A 16,412-nucleotide genomic window follows, 5' to 3' on the forward strand; every position below is an offset into this window, starting at 1 on the left:
CCAACATTAAATTTCCTGCATTCGATAATGGCACTGTGGTTAATCCAGATCTCCTTTCTTGATGACAACCAACTCATTCTTAATTATGGTAGGTTCAGGAGTTTCAGCCCACTGGAGTCTTTTGTGGAGGAAGAAGAAAAAACAGCCTTGTTTTTCAGACACTTGCAAAAAATTCTAACTGGCATGGTGAACTCTGGTGCCCCCTTGCGGTGAGAGTTTCCTTCATTCTTGGGACTGACTTCAAGAACTGGAGACTTTCACTGTCACCTCACAAATACTTTTCAAAGCCTGTTACATATCCAGCATCTGCTAAGTGTTGAGGATACATAAGCTCCCTGTGAGCTTCCGAGCACACAAACAAATAGGGAATCACACACACACACGGAAGGTTTGAAGGTGTCATATTACATAGGATGATGATCTCTAAAACTTGGCATGAAACAGAAGGGACATGTCCCTGTTTGGTTCATACTGGGTTTGGGGCAGCCTTTCCCCGTGGCTGTTGGGCATTACCCGTTCTGGACCAGATGGTCTGGGTCCCTGCTTCCCTCCTCACTACTTACGATTGGTAATAATACAGTGAGTGCTTTCCTCGCTGTGACTTAAAATAATCATTTTTTTAAAGTACAAATGAGAAAAAGTGAGATCGCAGTCAATCAAGCCCACCTCTCTCAGAGACACTGTGTATAATTTGCAGCCGCAGAGGACCCGGGAGACCGACCCCACCTGTCTCGGTGGCAGATGGAGAGTGCCCTTCTTCCTGCCTGTGTTGCCTGTCAGCTCACAGCAGCAGCTCGAGCCTAGCTGCAGACAGCTGGATTAGTGACCTCAGCGAGGGGCTTGTCTGTGGAGCTCGGGATCATCCTTTGTGTTGGAGGCACTGAGCAGTGACCCGTGGTGAGGGATGGAGAGGAGGACAGTAATGATGTCATGATGTGGAGGCTGGGGGTTGATTTACCCAACCCAGGTGATGAAACAGGGTTGCACAGAGTTACCCACACGGTCTGGCGGACTGTTTGAAAAAGGAAGAGGACAGTTGGCTCAAACGGACACAGTTCTAATATTTGGAGAACTCTACTAAATAAGCAGTGCTTATAGAATAGGAATACTACTACAAGCAGTGCTTGTAGAATAGGAAATGTGTTTCTAAGGATTGGGTGTAGAGATTGAAACATTTTCTTATGGACAGTTTCTTTAAAGAAAGCAAAAGGAGAGGTAGAACAGTGTCGTGAGCCCCAGATACCCGTCATCCATCTTCCGCTCTCCCCTGGATTATTTTCACAATATTACTTACGGATGGAATCATAGTGGTGGACAATCATCTTTGTCTTTTCCACTGGAAGAATGCAGCTGTGTGACGTTTATTTGGGCTTTGCTGGTTTCTCTCGCTACCCCTGTGCCCCACCCCCAGGAGGAAGCATAGCATAGAGAGACAGAACATGGGCCCCGGAGCCAAAGCACCTGGGTTAGAATTGGGCTCTGCCTCCGATGAGCCGGTTGATCCTGGGCACGTTGGTAAACCTCTCTGAGGCCCCCTAGGTCTGCAAATGGCGAACATCAGTCATAAGCATGTGTCAGCTCTCCCCATCGTTATTCTGTGGGACCTGTGTGCGCTCTAATAGGCCCTTTCACACCTGCTTCTTACTTAACCCCGCAACAGTCCTGAGGGTGCTATAGTGTTTCACTCCTGAGGAAGCTGAACCCGCAGTAGGTGAAATCAGAGTTTGCAAACTTGTCCTCGGGAGTCAGCTGGGGAGCTCGAAAAGCCACTGATGCGGGTTCCACCACGGGAGACTGATTTAATTGGCCTGGGATGTGTCGGGGGGGCGTTGGTGTAGTTAAAGATCCCCAGGTGATTGTAATGCGCAGAGACACATGTGGGAACAAGCTTGGGAACCTGGAGGCAGGCAGAGCCCCAGTACCGTAGTCCTCAGTGCCATCTCTGTGTGGCCACTTGACTTGGGAGCCTGGATGTGGCTGGGAAGGTTAATCCTCTGGTTTCCAGGCCGAGCCCCACCTTTGCACCCTCACAGATCAGAGCGTTTCACACCAGTCTTGATGTGTTAAGTTTTGTGTGTGTGTTAGTTTTAATGCCAAATCCCTAAACAAAACAAAACGAGAGAAAGGAAAAACTTCAGAGCCTCCATCCCATTCTAGGTGCCATCCCAGGGGACAGGAGGTAGCAGTAGCCGAAACCCGTACTCTTTGAATGCATTTCCATCTATCTTCCCCTTCGGTCCGGGAAGGTAGCTGTTGATGTTTGTATCAGTTCTCTATTGCCATAGTAATGCTAAGGATGGATCACAGAAGCCCAGTGGCGCACAAAGTAAGCACAGCTAACGCCTGTGGGTCCCTGGGGGGCTGCTGGGCTGGGTGGCCCCACCCATGTGTGTCTCATCTTCCTGCTGGGCCCAAACGGGGAGCCGGGGACTGTTCAGCTCACATTGAAGGCAGAGGTAGAAGGAAACCAGCCCCACTTCTGCATGAGTGGGCTGGGAGAATCCCTGTGTCATGTCTGCTCCTGTCCTGTTGACCAAAGCACATGACCGAGTCCAAGGTTAAGGGGTAGGGAAATATGCCCCATTTGCTTTGAGTCCAAGCACTTCATGGGGTCGAGCCTAACATGAGTGGAAGGGAATGCGCTCTTTTCCAGGGGAAAGGACAAGGGGTGGTTTTGAACGGGAATCTATTACAAATGTAAAACATGGACGTTGCCTTCGTAAGTGTTGATAGTAGCAGAAAGTTGCAGCAGTTTTAAGTGTTAAAATAAACATAGAAAAGATACTTAGGTAGAATAATGTACACAGTGAAACACAAAGCTGGTATTTAAAATGACGTAGCAAATGTCACTGAAAATTACTCGTGCGGCAAAATGGGGGAAAGCAGATGATGAAATGTTAGTTCCCAGTTCTGAGAAGAACTATGTATATTCATATTTGAGTAGGTTAAAGATGCGTGCCAAATTGCTAATGATCATCTGTGGTAGAATTACGGAATATTTTTGTTTTCTATTTCTACTCCTGAATTTTCTGCATTTTCTGTGATGAATATACATTACTTATGGTAATAAGAAAAAGATTCGGAACTGTAAGAGTAGGCATTCTTACTAACTCCCTTTTTTCCTAACCTGTCAACAGGCAGCAAAATAATGGAGAATGGCCTTCTCTTCAAAGAACTTCTGCAGACTCCAAATTTTCGAATTACTGTGGTTGACGACGCAGACACTGTCGAACTTTGTGGTGCTCTTAAGGTAAAGTCGGCCTTGTTGTTTCTGCTCAAGGAGAGGAGCTAATTGGCCGCTGTCCGCATGATCAAATCTGACCCTCAAAAGTGGGCTCTGTGTTCTGTGCTCCTACTTGAGGGAAGAATAGTGAATTGAGAGCCTTGTTTATCACTTCCTGTTTTACCCCTGCCTGTCCTGGGGGGTTGGACTTCCTCTTCCACTCCGCGTGGCTTTCATTTGTAAATTGGGGGGGGGGTGGTGTGGCGTGTGGTGGTTTGTTTTTTGGGAAATTGGCAGCATGAATATTTAAAAAGCACGGAGAGTACCTCGATCGTAGAGTTTTACAGGGGAGCGAAGCATTGTTGGGTGTTTTTTCCCCCTATGAATTCATATATTTCTCTTACACACTGTCTTGAGTGGGGAAGGGGCTTAACCTCTCTCTGAATTACACTACTCCTTCAGTTCAATGGCTTGATTGGTTCTTTTTAAAGGGAAAGTAGTCTGCTGACAAAGGCTGCACTAAGAATAGTTTTATCTTTGTCCGCAAAGGGAAATGGGCCAATGAAAGAAGCAGCTTCTTCAGGCCAGCGGCTAGGGAGGTTAGAGGGGAAGTGTTTCCACGTGGGCTCCTGACCTGTGCCAGTTGGCCTGTGGAAGTCTTGATGGTGGGGCCCTCTCTGGCCTGACACCAGGAAACAGCCAGTGGGAGCTGGGCTGCACTTTCTGATCCTTCTCCCAGTAGAATCAGCTGCCTTCTCAAAAAAAAAAAAAAAAAAGCCTCAGTGTGAATGAATACCCCCCTTTGAGGCACTTTTGAGTCTTGTCTTTTGTAGGAAAGCTGCTTTTCAGGAATTTGAGCACCTCAGGAAGGAAGTCAGGCAATCTGGCTTGGGTTTAGGCTTTGTCAGGTAAAAATTGCAGAGATAGAAAGTATGCTGGAAAGACGAGAATCCAATGAATGCCTTCCCGCTCTTTCTTTCGATTGTACAATCTCCTTTTTTTCTCGTCAGATTTTAAAACCACTTTGTGGAATTCATATCTCATGTTTGTGTGGTCACGTGTGCCTGTACAATGAGGATTTTAAGAAGGAGAGTCAGTGAAAGGCTCAGGCTCCCTGGGGGCAGCACACGGCCCTGTTTCTGAAAGTTTGTGTGGAGCATTCTTCACGTTCTGTGCAGGCCGCTTACACAGTTAAGACACTGGCTTTGGCTGCTTTGTGTGGTTTTTCTTTTCTTTCTTTCTTTTTTTTTTTTTTAGGTTGAGATTTTTATGTGTTTTTGATAGTCCTTCATTAAACTAATAACCACCTGACAGCAGGGGCATCATGAATGCCTAATTGCTCAGCACCAGCCTGTGTTGGTCCCAAACAATGGTTAAGTGACTGGATATTTCTGGTGGTGGATGGCGAAGCTTGTGAGATCCTGCCCAGAACAAAGGGGGCTTGGAAGACAAGAGAGATTCTAGATGGAGGTTTCTGGAAAAGCTTCAGCTAATGGGACCTCATGCTGGTTTTGTGTCTGAACGTAGATTGGCTTTTCATTTTTGTTGGCAGGAAACCTTTAAGTGGATCCTGCTACTGGAGCAGAGCCTGGTTCGTGGGGGGCGTGGGGGGGGGCAGGGACAGATGAGGGTTGAGGACCATTTATCATCCTTCCTCTGGCTATCCTTTGAAACAGGATCAGTTACCATCATGCCTGTCGGCTTGCATCAGAGCTGGGATTTTTGAAAACTGAGAAACAAGCATTTTTGGCAGTAACTGAGTCTAACCATTCCGTCATACAGATAGGGAGACAGAAATCCAGAGAGGTTAAATCACCGAATGTAGCAAATACTGGCACAGTTGGAGTGTGAAGGCGGGTTCCAAGAATCTCAGTTTGGTGTTCTTTGGTTCCTGTGTACAGCCCAACTATTTTGGTTTGTGTCCAGTTGAATAAAATGAAGTCCTTGCTTGTCAGAGGCTGCCAACCAAGGACGAATGGGACGTCGTCTCTTTTATTACATAACTAATAGTTTGTTGTTTTTTTCTGATTATAAAAGTGTAGTGCACATTCATTGTGTTTCACACAACAGAAGGATGCAAAGAAAGTGAAAGTCACCAAGAATCCCTACATCCTAAGATCACCACTGGTTGTTTTTTTTTTCTATACCCTTGCAGTCTTTTTAGCGAGTGTAGTGTAGGTATGTATACGGCCCCATTTAAAAACAAAAAAAGGGATCTTAACTATTCAAATAGTTGGACGTGTTTTACTCTTTCGCATTAAATTAACATTCTTTGGTAATCTCCATTCTAGGAATCAAAGAAATGTACACTCTCCTTTTGGTGCTCAAAATCATGAGGGCATTTGGGTTACCAAAAAAAAGCATAAAACCAAAAAGAAAATGTAAAAACTTTATGCAAAATCATTTTGCAGCAGTATTCATTTTGCAGCAGTGCGTTTTTTGCCTTCAGAATCTCCTTTACCTCTGACCTGTGTTAATCTCCAGTAAGGGAATATCTTTTTTAAATATCAACTTTATTTAATCCTAAGTCACATACATAGAACGGCATCCATTTAAAGTACCTAATAGAGTGGGGGATAAATGAAATTCCAAAAATTTCATTTATCTATTTGTCAGAGAGAGAGAGAGAGAATACAAGCAGGGAAGAGGCAGGCAGAGGGAGAAGCCGGCTCCCCAGTGAGCAAGGAGGCAGATGCTAGAGTTAATCCCAGGACCCTGGGATCATGACCTGAGCTGAAGGCAGATGCCCAACCAACTGAACCACCCAGGTGTCCCCTAATACAGTGGGTTTTAACAGTTATGTGCATATACCCTGAAAATCACCTCCATAATATAGAACAATTCCATCATCCTTAAGGGATTCCATATGTCTCTTTTCAGTTCCTACCCCAGCCAGGCAGCCACTGATCTGCCTTTGTACACTGGAGTTGGCATTTTCTAGAACTTTCATAATGGAGTTGTCCCGTATCTACTCTGCATGTGGCTTCTTTCACTGAGGGTGTATTTTTGTTTGTTTTAATGTAAATTTTAAGTGGCAGTCCCTATAGCAAAGCACAGAAATCATAACTGTACAGCTCAACTTGTGTTACCATTTTTAACAGATGCTTTCTCGGGTTTAGGTTTCATTAACAGTGACCCAAAATAATAGTGGCTGAACAGAGTAGAACTTAATTTCTTTCTCATATAAAAATACTGAATCTATGATAGCTCCATTCCACAGAATCTCAGGGACCCAGTCCCTTCTGCTCACAAGGGTAGGTGCTTGTCCTCATGTTCCAAAATGGTGACAAGAGTTGCAGTCATCATGTCTGCCTTCCAGGCAGTAGGGTGGAAAAAAAGAAAGGATAAAGGGCACGTGATAGCTGTCCTTTAAGGCAGGTTCTGGGGAGTCAACAACGTAATGATTTGGCTTCATCTCAGTGGGTAGTACTTAATTCTGTAACGGTACCTAGCTGCAAGAGACACTGGGAAATGATTTTTTGCTTTTTGTTTTATTCTCCTTTGGTTAGGCATACACTTGCGTGAAAGTCAGGGACTGTCTGACTCAGGAAGAGAGTAGATTGGGGGATAACCCCATACCCTGTGTCAAAGCCACATGACATTCCCTGGCAGGGATGTTCAGTAGTGAGGTTAAGCACCCCTGATACCTGGGCATCTAAGTTTCTCCCAGTGCCTTGGCTGAGATAAATCACGTGGTGAAGTACAGCCTCAGGCCTAGTGTCTAGCCAGGGCCACACTGCTGGATCCCACTAGCTATATGCAGCCAATTGCATTTACATCCAAATTAATTAAAACTTAAAAAAATCAAGAGTTCCGTTTTGGAACCACAGTCCCCCCCCATTTCAAAGACTCGGTCGCCACGTGAATCTTTGGGGAGTCTCCATGGATACCGATTCTGTTGGATGAGCAGACAGAAAACATTTACATCATTGCAGAAGCTGCAATCCAGAAGCTGGACATCACTGCTGTAGGGTGCCCAGCCTGGTGGGCTCACTGTGGGCTTGAACCTCAGCCTGACCTGTAAGCTCTGGCACAGTGCCTGGCCCGGGGTTAGCCTACACTCTGCAATCAGAGTTCTCCCTTAGGCCCACAGCCCTGGGAGCTGGCCTTGGGTAGAATCAGATGGTGTGCTGCTGCTACAGGCAGTAGTGACTACTGCCTGGGTTTCACTGGAGCCCTGCCTCCCATGTGGTGAGAGTGTTTGCCTAACTCGCAGGTAGCGTGGGCCCTGTGCCGGGAGACTTCTCCACTTCTACGTTCTTTCTGAGGGAGGCCCGGAGTGGAAGGAGTGGCATCCCATCCAACCCGTCCGGGTTCAGAATTGCAGAGACGGCACTTGAGGGCGAATGATTGCCTCTGAGTATTGCCATAACCCAGGAAATGGGGAAGGGCTTAAGCACTTCTGTCTTCTGAAAATCACGGTATTTTTAGCTCCAGAATAGTTTAAAGCAGATTTAAATGCACAGTGGATAATGATAACTTTCACAGCTGAGCGATCTCAGAGGACATCTGCTCGGATGCTATTCAAACACGATCTGACTGGCTCAGTGTGTTTATTTTTCTTTTGACAGTGATAAGTGGTAGAGGGAGAGAGAGAGGGTTTCAAGATCCATCATAAGGCGATTAAACTGGATCGGTGCCCAGGGTCCCCTTGGAAGGGAGGCATTTACCCTGCAGTGGCCTCCTGCTCCTCTCTAACACCCCCGCCCCCACCGTGGGGAGGTCAGCCATCTAGGGGAAACTGAGGTAGTCCTCATCTGTGTGCCCTTTGGTGAGGGGGTCACAGAAGGGTCAAGAGAGCGGCTGTGGTCCCAGGCCTTGGGCACCCTCATCTGTCTTTGCTCTGAGAGCAGTGGCATGAAAGGTCAGAAGCATTGGTCTGCAGCTCAGGGCTCATCCACACAGCTCCTGCTTGGATGCGTCCAGTGACTGAGAGCTCACTTCATCTCCAAGTCCTTTTGGTTGGATGAGGTCCGCTCTTCCTGTTAGAAAGTTCTTATCTCGAATCTGAGGTGGTCCCTCTGTGCCTTTCATTCACTGACCTAGAGTACCACCCAGAGAACTCTGGCGCCGGGCAGCCTGGTCCTAAAGGTCCCACCGTGTGACCTTGGACCAGCTACTTACCCTGTGTGTTGGGAGTTTCCCTCACCTCTCCCTGAGCAGAATCACTGTGCCTGCCTTGTAGGAATGTTGTGAAGATTAAACCAGTTAATACCGGAAGCACTTAGAGCAGTTGAAGAAGGTCAGCTGTTATTTTTATTATCCGCCCCCCCAGTCAGTTCTTCTACTAACCCTACCCTTTTTACCTCCCAAACCCACATGCAGGCCAGAGAGGCTCTCCCCTTTGACCTCTGATTGCAGAGGGTTCAGGAAGGTCTCTGACCCTATGTGGTGTGGGAGTGTCTGGGCCAAGTTTGCCATACCATGGAAGGGGAACAGAGTGGGCCCAGGTCCTGGGACGGCATCACTCACCAGCGAGTTGTTCTCCGTAAGCCGTGGAACCTTTGTGAGCGGGCCAGGAGGCAAGGGACACTCGAGCCAGGGCTGTCAGGAGAGCCTAGAGGAGACTGTGTGCATGGTGGGCGCTCCATAGGCTTTCGTAAATAATCCCTCTCTCCTCCTCTGTGTCTAGGAGCCCCTTGTTGGAAGGAAGTCATTGTATCTGTCATTCAGTCCGTAGACATGCACTGAGGTTGATTGGTCAAGTAACCTCCAGAATGGGTTATGGTGTGGTGAAGGGGGCACAGGATGGTCCAGGAGACAGCAGAGAGCCAGTTCAACAGTCTCACCCTTTGGATCCTAGGCCTTGGCATGTTGCCATGATAACTTAAATTTAGCCATTCAGCGGGCTCATCCAACAGTTGGCCTCATGGCCTCTGTGCTAAGTACCCCCGTGCCCAGGTATCTCTTTGTTGCCTCAGGATCGTCCCACTTACCAGCTGTGAGCAGGCCACAGCTTTCCTGGAGGAATGTCACCACCTGAAGGGCCTTGAAAGAGTCTATCCAAGCCGTGAATTTTATCCCCGAGGCACAGAATGCTCAGAGAGGTGGAGTCATTCTCCCAAGGTCACAGCAGTGAGGCGAAGTGAGAACCAGAGGCGGGAGGCTATCTGGGTTTCTGAGCTTGTGCTTCTAGTGTCTCCCCTGGTTTCCTTAGTCTGCCTTTTCCGCCAGGAGGGGTGTCTGGGCCTGTTTGGAGCCAGCCCTTGGGTGTTCTTACCATCCCCCCTCATCTTTGCATCGTGCTCTGCCTGAAAGGTTAGGGGGTCGTTTCACCCCTCCACATCTTGGCTCCTTTCCTGCCACCTCTCCCCTTCCCTCTTCATGGGAGGCTGCCAGAGCCTAACTAAGCGCGTGCCAACCCAGGAGCTGCCTGCTTCCTGTGTCACTGAGCATGCGCAGCAGGTACTTGGGGAGGGAAAGACGGATGCTGTCGGTGGCTGATGAAGCCCACAGTGTCCATTGCTTGTGTGGGCAGGAAGGAGTTGGGAAGCTTTTTGCAGGTACAGACAGAAGTTAGTACCATAGGAAAACATAGGCCAGATGGGCTGTCTCGGGCTCCGAATGCAAAAGACCCAGTTCCTCGTCAGCTCTATCCGCAGCTATGGGAAGTAGAGTCTCCCTGGAGTCCAGCCTTTGTAGGGGGGAGAGAGCGATCCATCTGAAAGCTGCTTTGTTGGTCTTTTAGAACAGCTCATAACCTCACTGGGAGACCCTCTAGAGCACAGAAGGAGAAGGAATTCATCTAAAATCTGCATGTGCTCATGCCAGCTTTCTGATCATTTTTTAAAGAATTTATTTTTTTTATTCTTCCCTTTCCATGTCAGTAGCCACTAGAAGACTAGCCAGCATCCAGAGTAAGCCCTGGGATTATTCCTGAGGAAGAGAACAAGATAGATGAGGGGCCCCTCGACCCCTCTACCCTGTTCTGGCCCTCTTCATTCTGCCCTCGAAGCTTGGAAGAAAGGGTGCTGTTTTATTGGTGTTTTGGAAGTAGACAAAAGCTTTAGCAGGGCTCAGTGGTTTGGGGTTGTTGTTGTGTTTTTTCTCCCTTTTTCATCTGCAGTGGCTTTGTGTCTTTGGTCTCCTGGTGAGTGATAGCTGTGCTCAGATGGCTGCTCTGTTTCTTGGGGTGAGCCTGGCCACATCAATACTGGGTTTGATGTATTTTATAGAAATGGCATATCAACCAGAGAAGATGTTTTTCCTCCCCAGTTTGTTCTGCTTTTAACCTCCTCCCTCAAATTTTATAGGCCTCATGTTTTGAGAGATACTCTTTCATTAATAAAAAACACTTTTGGGGGGAGGGGGAGGAAAAGATGTGCTTATTTCCTGTTCATTACCAGTTAGCTTCATATTTTAAGATTCCTCCAGGCACAAATTCCTAAGTAGTCATCAGGTAGTATGGGAAAATGCTAGCGTGGTTAGACAAAGGGGAAATACTTGCATTTTCCCTGGCATCCAGCGTGTGTGCTCGGTGCAGGAGCTAGTAACGTGGACAGGGCTAGGAACCTGGGGACTTGACGGAAGTCCTCACTGAGTGGGCACATGCAGATACGACTTGTCATATATGGTGGTTTGGTTTTACACAGGCTGTGAGGCCCAGTTGAGAGGCCGCCACCTCGGTGCAGCCTTCCCTGCTTTGAAATGAAGCTTGTGGCTCCTCCCACCACTCCACACGCTCTCGTCCTGGATGCACTTCGTTGTTCATTATATGCCAGCTGTCTCATCAGCTCATCGGGGACAAGCTCTGTGTCCCATTCTGTCTTGGCAGCTCCTCCCTGAGGGCACCCTCAGCCCCCACGTCCCCTGGTACTGCTCTCTGGGCCCTGCGGAGAACTTCCCCCAGCCCACAGGGCATGCTTGGTACACATAGGTTGAAATGACAATCAGATTTTTAGCGCCTCTTGCGGGTTACCACTTTCCGCCCAGGTTAGAGGTGTGTGCATCCGTTTTATTTTCCTCTTAGGCCAGCGGTTGGTAAACTTTCTCTGCAAGGGCTGCGCAGGAAATGCTGTGGGCTCTGTGGCCCATACGGTCTGTGTCCTTAGCAAGTACTGAAATCTGCTGTTAGGAGCACCCAGGCAGCGCCGCCTGGGTGGCTCAGTGGGTTAAAGCCTCTGCCTTTGGCTCAGGTCGTGAACCCAGGGTCTTGGGATCGAGCCCCAAATCGGGCTCTCTGCTCAGTGGGGAGCCTGCTTCCCCCCTCCTCTGCCTGCCTCTGCCTACTCGTGATCCCTCTCTCTCTGTCAAATAAATAAATAAAAATCTTTAAAAAAAAAAAAAAAAGGGCACCCAGGCAGCCACAGATGGTGTGCAAACAAGCAGGGGGAGGGGGAGACCTGGCCTCCAGGACATTCACAAAAACAGGCAGTTCGCCCTTAGTGTGCTGATCCCCAAACCAGATTGTCAGCTTCTGAAGAGGCAGGTCTCGGTCTTATCTGCCTTGTGTGTGGCAGAGGGCCACGTGAGAGTGAGAGCTCGGGGCCCTGGGAATGCTTATATAGGGATAATTCAGTGAAACAAAAGGCTGAAGCTTGAGCAGCACATTTGCAGACGGACTGACCCAGCAACTCCACTCCCAGGCACATGCCCAACAGAAATGACTGCGTGTGGTCACGCAGAGCCACGCACCGGCCTGGCCCCAGCAGCAGCATTTGCGGTAGTCTCAGACTAGGAACTATCCCCTTGCCAATCAGCAGGAGAACAGCTGGAAAAACCGGTGCTGTATTCACACAGCAGATGCCCTGAGCACTGGGTGTGCTACGCAACTCATGGGTCCCTGAACTCTACCTCTGAAACCAATACCGCACTATATGTTAATTAATTGTTTCAGTAAAATAAAATTTAAAAAGGAATGCAGCAGTGAAAATAAAGGTGCTCTATGTAGAAAATACAGCTCAGCCTCACAAACACGATGTCGAATTGAGAAGTAGATGGACATAGGATTGCATACGAGCCTGTTCATACAGAATGGAAAGACAGGTGAAGCAAATCTGCGTTGTGATTACCTGGGAGAGGGTGAGAGGCGGCTTTCTGGGGCACTGGTTACGTTCTGTTTCTTGATCAGGGTGCAGGTTCCAAGGGTGTGTTCCGTTGTGAGACAGTCACCAAGCCCTACACTTAGGACCTGCATACCTTTCCATGTGAATGGTATCATTCAATCAGGCATTCAGTTTAAGGGGAAAAAAAAAAGAAAGAAAGGCAGTTTGTCTGAACAGCCTCTAACCGGAGCCTTCAGCCGGCCATTCTAATCCTCTGGCGGATGCACCCCAGCTCCTGCTTCCTGCTGACCCCAGACCTGGGCCCTTGGTCCTATAAACAGGAGCGTTAAGCCTGGTGCCGCCTTTCGCTTCTGGCCATCGGGGCGCAAGGGTGGAAGCTGGGGCTGCGTGGGAACCGGTGGAGCGCTCTGAGGGTGGGCCAGGCGGCCCTGTGTGTCCCCCCTGCTCTCCCCCCACCTTCCGGCAGCCTAGGTCTGTGGCAGGCATGTGACAGGCGTCCTGGGGCTTCCCTGTCTCCTTCACAGAACATTGTAGCGGTGGGAGCCGGCTTCTGTGATGGCCTCCACAGCGGGGACAACACCAAAGCTGCCGTCATCCGCCTGGGGCTCATGGAAATGATCGCCTTCGCCAGGATCTTCTGCAAGGGCCAGGTGTCCACGGCCACCTTCCTGGAGAGCTGCGGCGTGGCTGACCTCATCACCACCTGCTACGGAGGCCGGAACCGCAGGGTGGCTGAGGCGTTTGCCAAAACCGGGAAGGTAGCCCCTGGCCTATCATCCCCTGGGCACGTGCATCCTCTCTGAGACCCCTGGGCTGGGGCGAGCCATGGTCCCCTGGAGGTGGAGGCAGGCCTTTGTCATTTGCTGGGCGTATCCCACTGCCACTTGTCTGCTTTCGCTTTAAAGTACCTTTGCCTGAGTCTTAGCTTGCATGTCTCTCCATGGCTTGTGCAGAGGGAGGATGCCAGCTCCCCTCCACAGCGCTCTTCTCGAAATAAGTGATTCTCTGGTCTTTTTTTTCCTGAAGACTTACTTATTTGCGAGATGGAGAGAGCACGTGCACATGTGTGCATGGTGAGGTGGGAGGAGAATGGCAAGCATACTCTGCCCTCAGCATGGAGCCCAACATGGGGGCTCCGTCTCATAACCCAGAGATCACGACCTGAGCCGGAACCATGAGCCAGACACAGAACTGACTGCACCACCCAGGCACCTGACTCTCTAGTCTTTACAGTAGCATTTTCTGCTTGTTTTTAAGACCATTGAAGAATTGGAGAAGGAGATGCTGAACGGACAGAAGCTCCAAGGACCACAGACGTCCGCTGAAGTATACCGGATCCTGAAACAGAAGGGGCTAGTCGACAAGTAAGTTCCCCTGCCCCGCCCCCGCTGTCCCTGCGACCAGAGGGCGGCCACCCCCTGCTTCCCTCATGACCGCCGTCCCAGTCAGTGCACATGGGCACAGCTGTGTGCAGAACTCCGCTCAGAGAGTTCCGCCCTCGTGTGATGTGAACATCTGTGGCAGGAAACATCTTCCTGCCCTGAAAATGAGTATTGACACAGAACCAGCCTCAGCTTCAGGGAGAGGAACTCAATTCCTCTTTTTTTTTTTGAGAGAGAGCACACGCACTTACTAGAGCACGCAGTGTGTAGGGGGATGGTGGGGGTCAGGGAAGGGCGGGAGAGAGAATCTTAAGCGGGCTCCACACCCAGTGCAGAGCCTGACACAGGGCTCGATCCACCACCCTGAGATCAGGACCCAAGCTGAAACCAAGAGTTGGACACTTAACTGACCGAGCTGCCCAGGTTCCCCAAGAAGAACTTAGTCTTGTAAAGCAGATTACAAAACACGAAGGTTGAGGTTCTGGTTTATCCTGCAAGGTGCTCGGTAAGAACTGCATGTCATAAGTTTTGAACTCAAAACAGAAGATTACCTTGTTGTTCGGTGGTATAAAAAGATACAGTCTTGTTAATAAAAGGTCAGACAGTTCAGAAAAGAAGAAACATACAAGGTAGCCCAGAATGCTCCCACTAGAAGTGACCTGCATTGAGGTTTGCCAAGGAGCTTGGCAGTGTCTGTGTCGCGTGGATGAACAGGTACCTCTAGCCTCCACTGCCCTTCCAGGATGGTCATTTGCTAAAGGTGGGCCTGGGACAGCCTGATCGGCTGCCTGATTGAGGGAGTAAACCCTGTCGCCCTGCCAAGCCACCAGCCTCTCTGCAGCTGCCCTGTGCCTTGCTTATTTTTGCTGAGCCTTCTTCCATAACCACGAGGCTGGCGACACCATCAAGTAACTGCCTACACAGCATATTCTGTGTATCCTCCTCTCTTCCGGAGGGAAGGAGAGGTTTGCTTGCCTGGGAGAGGAGGGGGCTGGGCGGACGTTGCCAGGTGTGGCCAGTCCAGGGCACGCACTTCCCCCTGAGCCGGTGATGGTTAGAGACGTGGCTGCTGGTTCTCTGGTGTGTCTCCTTCCTCCTCTTCGGCTCAGTCCAGGTGTCCGCTGGTCCCGACCATCCACCTTTACCCCCCCTACACCCACTTCTCCTCTCTGTACCAGTACACACTGTGAGCTATAGCGTTCCCTATGGAAAGTTGAAAGGGAGGACAGGACATTCGTCTTCCGTCTTAAATTTGCACTTTTATTTTTCTGAAATGGCTTTCAAAACCAGCCAGGCAGAGATGGAAGGCATAAACAGGCCTGCAGAGGAGGAGAATTACCTGTAAATCGTGGCTAAAAGGAAGACACCTCTGATGGGCCTGGTGTTCCTTCCATACTTAAGGGCAAACATCGGAGTGCTTGTCTGTGGTAGGGCGACTTTATTGACCGTTGAATATTTATCAGGAGTTTTCTGAAGTCTTAAGAAAACATTTGGGTGTTTGTGGATGCTGGTGATCTCCTCATCACGGTTTTCAAGTGCCATCCGTCTGCTGCCATGGGGCTTATTTGATAGGATTCTATGAATGGACGAGTCTGTCTCCATCGTGGAACTTGGGGAGGCTATGGATTGGAACTGGTACTGATCCCTGTGCCTGTTTTAGAAAAGCAGGTGTAATCAAGCAGGTGAACCTTGGCTCTGAGCAGATGCCCCTCCTCCGTCACGTCCCATTTTCTTTCTCCTGATTAGAAATGGAACAGACTGTGCCTGTGCTTAATGAGGTCACTGCCGGGTTGGAGGGAACACCTCGCTTCCCACAGGCTGGGGTGCAGAGTTCTGGGGGGCTCTCCCCCTGCACGCACCTCCTAGAGCTGCTGAGGCAAGAGCCCAAGTTCTGCCATTCTCCCTTGCTCTTTTTCCCTTTGTCACCCCAATACTCTGATCTTCTCTCTTCCCACCCTGCCCCCACGGCCACACAAAGCGTAGTGAGCGGGAGGGCAATGTTTCCAGCCACCTGGGGGCTTCCTAGCCATGTGGTCTGGGGCAGGTCATATTTTTATCTGTGCCCTAGTTTTTTTTTTACCCACCAAATCAGACCAGCACACCTGATGATTGCCTTCTACCTCGACTCTTCTGATTCACTCCTGCTCATCCAGAAGGGGTCCTTTAGGTTGGCGTGTGGGATAGCGCCTCTCAGTTCTGTGCCCCTGGAACTTTCTGGCACTGTCCTGGGACGCCCTACAACCCCTCCTTCAGCTGAAGCAGACCTCCCTTTGCCCCAATACCCTCTTCTCAGAGGCTTCTGTGCATGTCTGCCCTCCTGCTGTTTGGCCTGCCTAGACGGCCCCCCTTGATATGCGTGTCAGCCCTGACCACCCTGAGGTGACCCGGGTTTGTCCTCAGACCCGCCTTCATCCACCACCTCCCAGCTTTGAACATCCTGTTTACAGGAGTGGTCGGCAAACTTCTGTAAAGAACCGCATAATTTAAAAAAAAAAAAAAAAAAGGAACCGCATAATAAATACTTAGTCTTTGCAGCCCACATACAGCTCTCTGGTGTATATTCTTTTTTTTTTCTCCCTTATATGGCCCTTGAAACATACAAGAATTGTCCTTAGCTTGCAGGCAGCGCAGAACAGGCCGCAGGCCAGGTTGGCTTCTCAAGTTGTGGTTTGCTAACCCCAGGTATATATAGACCATCCTGCTGCTCAGGGACTGTGGGCTTCTTATGTAAATGTGCAGTTTTTCTTTCAGTCTGCTAGATTTGAGCGGGCTTGGGGGGGGGGGGGGCACATGCTCCTGGTT

The 16,412-nt window shown here is 49.5% G+C and overlaps 1 protein-coding gene across 2 annotated transcripts in view; it reads left to right on the forward strand.

Moving 5' to 3' along the window:
• Positions 1-16,412, forward strand: part of GPD1L (glycerol-3-phosphate dehydrogenase 1 like) — a 57,763-nt gene that overhangs the window by 35,433 nt on the left and 5,918 nt on the right. For both annotated transcript variants that reach the window (XM_080820429.1, XM_080820430.1), the window contains 3 exons: positions 3,138-3,250; positions 12,753-12,986; positions 13,486-13,592. In XM_080820429.1, the coding sequence (XP_080676555.1) occupies positions 3,138-3,250; positions 12,753-12,986; positions 13,486-13,592 (454 nt within the window). The remainder of the gene's footprint in view (positions 1-3,137; positions 3,251-12,752; positions 12,987-13,485; positions 13,593-16,412) is intronic.

This window comes from Martes martes (assembly GCF_963455335.1).
Source record: "Martes martes genome assembly, chromosome: 1".
In the NCBI taxonomy this organism is placed as follows: domain Eukaryota; kingdom Metazoa; phylum Chordata; class Mammalia; order Carnivora; family Mustelidae; genus Martes; species Martes martes.